The 9,847-nt window shown below is 44.7% G+C and overlaps 1 protein-coding gene across 1 annotated transcript in view; it reads left to right on the top strand.

Annotated features, from left to right (window-relative positions):
• The first annotated feature begins 566 nt into the window (after positions 1–566).
• Positions 567–9,847, top strand: part of kitb (KIT proto-oncogene, receptor tyrosine kinase b) — a 16,454-nt gene continuing 7,173 nt past the window's right edge. Inside the window, exons 1-12 of the mRNA XM_084006157.1 lie at positions 567–784; positions 2,234–2,509; positions 2,593–2,877; positions 4,275–4,414; positions 4,874–5,042; positions 6,816–7,005; positions 7,090–7,205; positions 7,322–7,436; positions 8,269–8,456; positions 8,710–8,816; positions 9,424–9,550; positions 9,758–9,847. The exon at positions 9,758–9,847 is cut by the window's right edge and continues 15 nt beyond it. Of these exons, the coding sequence (XP_083862283.1) occupies positions 730–784; positions 2,234–2,509; positions 2,593–2,877; positions 4,275–4,414; positions 4,874–5,042; positions 6,816–7,005; positions 7,090–7,205; positions 7,322–7,436; positions 8,269–8,456; positions 8,710–8,816; positions 9,424–9,550; positions 9,758–9,847 (1,858 nt within the window). The 5' untranslated portion in view covers positions 567–729. The remainder of the gene's footprint in view (positions 785–2,233; positions 2,510–2,592; positions 2,878–4,274; positions 4,415–4,873; positions 5,043–6,815; positions 7,006–7,089; positions 7,206–7,321; positions 7,437–8,268; positions 8,457–8,709; positions 8,817–9,423; positions 9,551–9,757) is intronic.

Genomic DNA, 9,847 nt, shown 5'->3' with positions numbered 1-9,847 from the left:
TCTTGGTGATAACTGCTACCACACATTGAATAATTGCTGGGGTGCTGCAACATGCTCCGTCCTCCACGCCACCACACAATGAGCGTTTATTGGCTCCTAGAGGGACATAACGTTGATTAAACCTGGGACCACGTGATCAGCTGATTGGAGCTGGGAAACGATAGACTGTGAAGGGCATCACAAACTGAAAGTGCACCAACAACTGTATTCACGACAGGGATAAACATTTACAGACATCTTACTGAAAACACTCTTGGGTAATTATATCAGCCAGCTCTCTGGAGACTTTCTGATATTTATTATATTACCTCACAGTGGATGTGGAGGACGCGGTGGCTTGGGGAGAGCCGCGTGTTGAGTGTGTGCGTGTGTGTTTTTTCCCCCAGCAATAACCGACTCATCGTCTTGGCCGGCCTCCAGCCAGGACAGAAAGGAGTGGCAGAGTCCGGAGAGAGAGAGAGAGTGAGAGAGAGAGAGAGAGAGAGAGAGAGAGAGAGAGAGAGAGAGAGAGAGACACACACACACACACACACGCACACACACACACACACACACACACACACACACACACACACTGTGTCTTTAAGCTCCATCGGGGGAGTCGCAGCCCCGCAGGATCCCGGTGTTGGTGTAGACCAGAATAGAGGAACCTGCTCCGGGTTGTTACGGTGGATGGATCCGCACAGGATGCTTCTTCTAGAGTAAAAACAAGCTTCACACGGGTCAAACATGAGATGCCACTGGCTTGTTTTTGCCTCACATTTCTTCGTGCTGCCACTAACAGGTAAGAAAACGTGTAACGTTGCTTGAATGTTACTTTAGTGATGACTTTATGATGACCTCATAGTATCTCGTCACCTCGCAGTACTTTTGTAAATTAGAATTGAATGCCATCTTGTTCCAGGGGACGTGACTCTGTAGCCTACTTCATGCGTATTGTTATCCAACCTGTATCTCCATATTCTTTCCCGCATTTTGTATTTGTGTCTTTTGTCCGTCTCCAAATTTTTGCCCAACATTTTATTTATTTTTAAAAAACTTTTCACCCTAAATTAGACGTCTCCTTCATGTATCAGAACCAGCGGTCAGCGTCTATTCTCTGGAAACACGCGCGTTTAACGGTGCAGATCAACCTGTCAGCTCATGTCTTCAGATCGTATCATTTGCATGACTTCTGTGTGTTGACATAGTCTATGGAGATGCCTCTGGGCTGCCTCTCCTGGCACGCAACAGGCGTGTGTGTGTGTGTGTGTGTGTGTGTGTGTGTGTGTGTGTGTGTGATTAATTATTCATCCCGCCGTAATAAAGGGGATTAAGTTGTGCGGCTCAGCAGTAGCAGAAGGAACAAAGAGGAGCCAGAAACATCCATCTTTTAACATAAACAGCCTGCACAAACACACCCAGCAGCACCTTGACATTTAACCACTCTGCTGCAATGATAGCCCCATGTTTAGTCACACAACAGCCTCGGGTTTTTGTTCCAAACATTTTGCCTGCAAAAACACCAACGGAGTGCCAAATTCTTACAGATCTCAGCTACAAAACATGCACTTACACCCTGCACAAACACAGATATTGATATTTTTTCTCTCTTTTCAAAGGGGGGAGCCTATTTGCATTCACATTGCTTCTCCTTCTTGCTCTATCGGTCCTGCTGTCAGGCCTGAAGGCACAACAGTCACATGAAGAGCCTGTTCTTGAAATGGAGCCCATCATGTGGAAATCTACAAAAAAGAAAGAAAGATAGAAAAGAAAAGTTGGAAGGAATTTGGCTGGTGGGGCTTTAAGGAGTCCGCTCATCTTAAGGGAGTGGATTTAGGGGTCTTAATGCATGATTACTCAGCGGGTAGATGGCTCATAACTATTGATTCTTCAATTGAGCCATGGTGGTTTGATAGCACTCAGTCTTAAGGGGATCGGTGCCAATTCTAACATCTCATTCAACCATCACATTAGGATGTTCCTTGGTTTTAGGGAATTGTGGTGGGAATGATATAGATTAGAAAACTAAACGATTGATCAACAAAATAATCTGAATACTAATCTTAAATTGCTCCTTTCCTTGATTTCTATCTTTTTCCTGTAATTCTTCCCACGATCTAGTCATTCATCAACATCAGTGTGGCTGAGAGCAGCCATTCTTTTTCGTTTTGTGCCGGATCTTTACTAATCCCTTCACAAACTGCCTCCTGGTCCATCATACATCAACTGTATTATATGTGCTTTGTTCCAGTTTGGTGCCAGCCGGTTATCTCCCCCAGCGGGCCTCACATTGTGGTTCCCAAGAGGGGCAGGCTGGAGCTGCGTTGCCGTGACAATGCCACGACGTCTGGTGCCCCGTCCAGGTTGAGGTGGCAGAGGGAGAGAGCTCGCAGGCTGGAGGGGGAGGTGGAGGAGGGCGGAGCGGCCTACGTCAAGGTGTCGGCAGCGCAGGCCTACCACACGGGCCGTTATGTGTGCGTCAACAACAGCACCCTAGAACACAGCTCCATCTATGTATATGTGAAAGGTGGGTGTTTGTGGCGAGGGGGAGGATAGATGTGTGTGTCCCACTAACAATCTGAACAAAACAAATCTCTCATTACTCCTCAGACCCCCAGAATGCCTTCCAGCGCACCATGGTGAACGTCATCCTGGTGCGTGCAGGTGAGAACTACACCATCCCCTGCCTCGTGACCGACCCCGAGGTCACTCACCTGGCCTTGGAGAGCTGCGACGGCCGACCTTTGCCCTCCGGTATGAGTTATCGCAGCAACCTCCAGCGGGGCGTCACCATCAGCAACGTGAGAAAGGAATACGAGGGCTGTTTCGTATGCGTGGGGCAGCTTGCTGGAGTCAAAGTGACGTCCAGCCAATACACTGTGGACGTACGACTCGGTAAGTGAGAGACGTGATTTGTGACATTCAACTATAATTCATGTCAGCAAAAAGAGCTTCAAAGCAGTGTTAAATTGTTCTCCGTGTGGCATAGCGTCGCAAGATTTATCATTTAGCTGATAATTAAACCGAACGGTTAAAAAGAGGGATAGCGTGCTGCTGTTGACGGGGAAGAAGCTCCTGTCGTCTTTACAGAAAGTATTTGAGGGCAGATCAGGAAATACAGAGCTTGTAAATGGGCAATTCATTTGGGCCACCATGGCACTCCTCAAGTTGCCTTCTGGATGTTCATCACACAGTAGACTTATAAAACAGTAGTGGCTTTGTAGTGATGGACTTGTGATTTGTCAACAGTACGCCTCATAAAAAAGAGTCTGCAGCGGCGCTAGAGGCACCGCGAGGCGGTACTTAGGCACAGCGGTGCTTTGAGCTAAATGCTAAAGTCAGCATGCTCACAAAGACAATGCTAACTTTGTGAAGGTTAATAGGTATAATGTTCATGATGTCTTAGCACACTCCTTGATAGTTAGTAGCAGTAAACATGAGGAAAGAGGAGGGGTGGCATTCGTTTTGCAGGCGTTTGGTCATAAAACGGAGTCAGTGGGGATTCATCCTCTGGGGACCATCAATGCCTGTACAAAACTCCATCAAATAGTTGTGATATTTCAGAACCAAGTGGTGGCCCAACAGACCGGCTGAGCTGCTAACGTGGTTACAATAAGAACCCATACTGCATCCTGGCAGAGATCAGCGGTAGTCACAGCAACTATCCACATTGCAGATATGTTTTGTCAAAAGAGAGTTAGCTCTCAGCGTTTCTCCTGAGCTATATTAATGGGAAATGTGCCGTAGAAGCATTTTAAGTGTACATCATCGGGAGCTGATCATATTTCTATTTGTCCCTGCATTGCATCAGCAGTTTTCAGTCTGGTCTGCTGTGGGAAGCAAACAGAGACAAGCAGGGAGGAGCCGGGCGTCTTTTTGACCGATGGAGAGAAGGAGTGAGAAAAGAGACGTGCGGGGGAGGAGGAGGGAGGAGCAGAGGGATTAGAGTCCCACGAACAAAGCTTTGTAACGGTGCATAAAGGCTGTGTCTGGGGTAAACAGAATTACTGCAGTCAAACAGCCACTGAAGTGACGTCAGCAGACGTTTCATGTCGGAAATTAATCATCGCTTGTGCAAATGCAAATACTGTACTTGTGTGCACTGTCATTAGTGTGTGTTTGTCCGCTAATGCATTTGCTGTCGCTGAGCAAATTGGAGTCACACACCCCAAAGGGGTCTTTTATGATATGAATAGGGAAGTGCTCATTTCAGACTGGTAAAAAGCATGCAACCAGCAGTGAGTGTAAATGAGCTAGCCGTGGTAATGTTGTGTTTGCATCTCTTGATCCAGTGCCAGAGGTGCCTCCGGGCATGACGCTGTCCCAGAAAGACATCGTAATCCTGAGGAAAGGAGAGCCGTTTGAGATTACCTGCAGCTCCACCAACGTCAACCCAGACTTCAGCGTCAAATGGGATTTCCCTCCAACAGCGGTGAGATTGATGAAAGGATCGGCTCGGCCTCTGTGTCCGGGCGACTGACTGTGAAACGTTCTGTTTGTTTCTTGCTTTCTGGCTTTTTTTAAACGCCGTTAACCTTTACAATCCAAGAAACAGCCAGATATTTACACGGAAGTCGATTTTTATCAGGGCTGTAGCTTCCATAGAGGACACTGAGGTCAAACCCTCAGGTCAAGTCATATTTATGGGAATCACTGAACAATTTATTGAGTTTGGTTGGTGGGATGAGTATTTTTTGAGTGTCAGCACTACTGCCGTTGTTAGCACAGTTAGCACCATTAGCCGTCAGCTGAGCCGTCACTATGTTGAATGTAGCACCTTTAAAACACAACGTGTACGCTAGCCTGACTCTCTGAAGCATGAGACCTTGTTTCAGTGGGTTTGTGTGATGATGCTGATGCACTTCTCCTCTTTACCCCTGATGCCTTGCAGCATCCTGATGAATCCCACACCTCACACATCCTGTATGGTTCCCGCGGTTACCAACGTGCCACTTCACTCCTGATCACAGCTGTCAAGCAATCAGACTCGGGCACTTACCGATGCCGCGCCCATAACGAGAGAGGCACCAGTGCCACAGCGCTGCAGCTGGATGTCCGAGGTGAGCCTTGAAGGTGGTCTATTTATGCCGTGCTTGCATGGCGGTCGATACAGACACACAACGCCACCAACTGGATCGTACCAACATGGTCTGAGCTGCACCAACACTCCTCCTTCACAGTGGTCACAGCAAAAAATAACAACACTCAAATAACACTTAACCACTGACGCCAGTATTTATAGCGAAACTATTTCTTTGTGAACTCATGATCTCTTATTTGCAGAATTCACAAATATGTAGACGCCTCAGGGAAACAGCTACTGCCATTCCAAGTCTTTTATTATATACAAGTGAGAAGGACTGATGTTAGTCTCGATATGAGTTAGGCAAGACATACTACCAAAATATTCCATATAATAATGTTGCAAAATAAAAACAAAGATTATTTGCCCAAATGATTTTTTTCTCGTGTGGAAGAAAAACTCTTCAGGTCCAATTCTGTGGCTGGTTCAAATGAGGTTTAATCACTGACAGTGGAGAAAAGAAATTCACAGTGTATCCATGAAGATCCCGTCTGTTGAATGGCCCGGCCGAGGTGGATTTATACAGAACATTCGGGGGAACAAAAGGGAAGGCGTCATGAGTGGATTTGCATTGAATCAACACATGTCTCTCTGCAGAGGAAGAGACATTGGTGGATGTCTACAAGGTGTGACCGTTCTCGGGACAGCTAGACGATGTCACTACAGGGGTCACTCATCAATGATCAATGTATGCGAGACAAATGTTACGGAGACAGTTCAGGAACAGGGAAAGATCAACGGGTCCTTTCATCAAGACGGCAAGAGTTAAACACAATAAAAAACAGCTCAGCAGGACATTTGATGTTTAGAGAGAAAGGAACATTATATGAGATACAAATAAGAATTGTAAGGTAACACATTTTCTTCTACACTCGGCATGACTGTGCACTTTGTCTTTTCATCCAACTGAAAAGTTAAAAGTGAGCCCAAACTGCTTCCTCAACAGTAAGGAGTCTGTCCACGATACAAGTTGGACTCACAAGTTTTGAGTAGCGATCTGCTGATTACAGTTCGTAACATCACATGATATGTTTTGGCACATTTACTGCACTTTTAGAAGTTTACAAGTCTAATTTACATGAACAATCATCACTAAAAGATTGTGTTACAAACCGGAGAAGACTCTGGATCGGGAGATTGCCCTCAAGAACTTTAACGCCCAAATAGAGCTTCCCATGGCTGAGCAGGCTGCGGTCGCCTCCAGGTGTGATCGCCATGTTGAACAATGAACATCCCTGAATAAATAATGATAAAAACATGTATCTTGCCTGCACTTTGTCATCTGCAGGGTGTTTTTTCTTCTTCTTGTATTTGTTTCTGGCCTCTTTCCAGATCTGTTTCACAAGGATGCTCAACAACTATTTTGTTGTTTGTTGCTGTAAGAAGGTGTGAGCACATTTTTATCAGGAAATTTGTCATCACTTACTGAAATAAATACATATTGCAGGAAACACAAGAAGGTATCTGGGTATTAAACAACACAGAATGCAGACATTTAATATTTACTGTATGCTTTAATGACACATCTACAGTATCATTTTTTATTTATTTATGGTCATTTATTTATGTTATCGACTGCAGTACTTTGCTTTATTGTTTATATTTGTAATTATTGTGCTCACTGAACACCAATGCAAATTCCTTGAATGTGATTCTTTGCTCATCTGTCAGAAGGACACGTAGATGGATGCAGTGTAAAGTGTACAGGTGGGCTTTTCCTTAAAGTGTGTATATTTCTGATGTCCTCCAGATCAGGGGTTCATCACCTTGTTGGGAAGCCCCGGTCCAGTCCCGGCTTATGTTAAAGAGGGGGAGAGCCTGAGCCTCAGAGTAGAAGTCAACTCCTATCCTGCACCCAGATCCCTGTCCTGGTCTTACAACGGCAAACAGCTCCTCAACACCACGGAGCACGTTATCACCTTCCGCCGCCACAAATACAGGTGCAGCAAGTTTACAGTACGTATTGCACTGCGGGTACACGTGCACACGCAGGATTAAAAAAAACGAGGGGTTTGTTTTAACAGGCTCATCAGCGTGCTCCGACTAGTGAGGGTCGTCGGCTCGGAGGGCGGGATCTATAAGTTCTCAGCCAGTCATCAGGACGCATCTGTGAACCATTCCTTCCACGTGTACGTCAACAGTAAGTGGCCCTCACAGCTGTTACTTTGCACTCCAGTTCCTTAGTAGTTTAATGTGTTCTATGATAAATATGTGGCTCTCTTTTTTTATCAATCTGCCCACTTTCTCCTCTACAAGGCAAGCCGGTAATCATCGCCCAGGAAGGCCCCGTTGATGGACAGGTGCGGTGCATTGCCGCTGGTTACCCAGTCCCGAAAATTAACTGGTACTTCTGTGAGCTGCCCCACACGCGGTATGTCTAAACTACGCTGCACTTTCATTAACGTTATTAGCGTGTCAATGTCACTTTATTTACTGTATAAGATTGCTTACACTGGAAAGGGCTGAAACACAGCTGCTTCATTATCATGAGCTTGATGTAAATCTGAGACTTCTTCAGTGTTTTATCTTGCTGTCTTTGTTATATAATAATAATAATAATAATAATAATAATAATAATAATTCATAGGTCTTATATAGCACTTTTTTGGGTACTCAAAGACACTTCACATTAAATTCTGGACAAATACAGAAAACAAAAATAAAATAAAATACTCAGATACATGAGTGGAAAAGATACAGGGAAATACAACATTTATCTTATTAATATGCAGAGCGTGGTCTTTACAAATGGGTTAAAATAAGCAATTATTGTGATAAATCACTGCATCACATTGTGAATAATCCCATTGTTTTTCATAAGAATTGTTATTACCAATCGATATATGATTAAAAATGTAGGACTAATATGCTGCTCATATTAAAAGCTGCGTCTGATCAGCAGTGTGACTTCGGAGCTTTTTTACACACAATAATCTCTGACACCTTCTGTTGTTTGGTCTGGCTGTTCCTCTGAGAGCTGCAGAGGCTCATGGGAGCTGAAAACGTTGGTTTATGTAACCTCATTGTCTCACTGATATTCAGACAAATAAGCCAGCTGGTGTTTGACTTGGTCAACCGAACTACAAGCATTTCAGACCTTCTGCTAAAAGCTTTTTAAATGGACAGCATAAACAATGAATGGATTTATTTCAAACTAAGGGAGGAAAATGTGACCTGAAACAGCTTTATGACCTCCTCAAAAGGTGTTCACACCTGCCCAACGCCACCCAGTGGGAGACTACGGACGTCGCCATGGTGACAGACTCTATCTTCGGTCGGAGCGAGGTGGTGAGCCGTCTGAACGTGAGCAAGGAGCACGCACACTTTCACACCTTGGAGTGTGTGGCGAGTACGGAGGGCGAGGAGGCCTACACGCTGTTCTCCATCAGTGGTATGACACACACACACACACCGTATCCATTGACCCTGTGTCTGCACAGGCCAGTTCTGTGTTTACTGGGTGCAGATTGAATAAGATTAGTGAATGCTGACTAAGCAGGCTGGGATTATATGGTGTAGACCGGCTAATCCTTGTCACACAAACAAACACCACTGCTGCAGCTGTCCGTCTTAACACGGAGGAAGAGGATGCGATCGTTTGTGTGTGCATCATTTTCTGATTACTCCAGTGTGTTTCCTCTCAGAACGCATCGTCCCCCATAAACTCTTCACTCCTCTCCTAACGGGCATGGTGGCCACGGGCGTCTTCCTCAGCCTCGTTCTAGTGGTGCTGCTCTATAAATACATGCAGGTAAGACAGGAAATAGATCATGCACCACAGTAGCCTAACTGCAATGATGAAATAGGATTTAATCTGAGTGGGGCAATAAATCTCTCAGAAATCACATAACTGTCACCATCAATCCCTGTTTGGAAATTCTCAGACATCAATGTGAAATCAAGTTCATCTACCAACATTGAAATGCAGTTTGCATCACAGAAACATTAATGGCTGCGATAGTTTTCAAAAAGCATTTAGTCATGACTCATGCTTCCATCGTCATTACTGCATGTTAAAGTCAGAGGCATCTAAGATCAGACTAGGTTGGTTTTTTATATGTCCTTTTAATCAATATGAATGTGTCCTAATGAATTTCATATGAATCAATCAGCAATTCAGAGCGCAGAGACACTGTTGTAAAATGCTTTTTTTTTTCAACACTACGATCAAGCCATTAATGTGCATGCTGCTCTTATTGCACTCAGATGAGTCAGACTCCTTGAGAAGTTTGTGAATTCGCAGCGGGATCATCCGTCTCAACGCTGACAATTTAAGTGCAGCGAGTCGTATGAAAATGAATAGAATCGCTTTCTCTGTAGATATTCTCTATAAATCTCTCCTCTCCAATCTTAAACAGAAACCCAAGTTCCAAATCCAGTGGAAGGTCATCGAGAGTATCCATGGCAACAACTACATATATATCGACCCCACCCAGCTGCCGTATGACTCCAAGTGGGAGTTCCCTCGACAGAAACTACGCTTCGGTATGACGGCGGCCATGTTTGTGTGGAATAAAGTACTAGACTAGTTCATAAAGTAGCCTACTAGAGTTTTTTTAAATATCTTGTATTTTAAAATCATGTCTGAAATTTATTATGCATTGCTAAAGGTTTCTCTCTCTCTCTCTCTCTCTCTCTCTCTCTCTCTCTCTCTCTCTCTCTCTCTCTCTCTATGTGTGTGTGTTTCCACAGGTAAAACTTTGGGCTCTGGGGCTTTTGGAAAGGTAGTGAGGGCCACAGCGTACGGACTCTGCTCTGCAGATACTGTTACAACCGTTGCGG

This window comes from Eutrigla gurnardus (assembly GCF_963514095.1).
Source record: "Eutrigla gurnardus genome assembly, chromosome: 3".
In the NCBI taxonomy this organism is placed as follows: domain Eukaryota; kingdom Metazoa; phylum Chordata; class Actinopteri; order Perciformes; family Triglidae; genus Eutrigla; species Eutrigla gurnardus.
The sequence above is the reverse complement of the archived record's forward strand: the minus strand, read 5'-3'. Positions and strand labels throughout refer to the sequence as shown.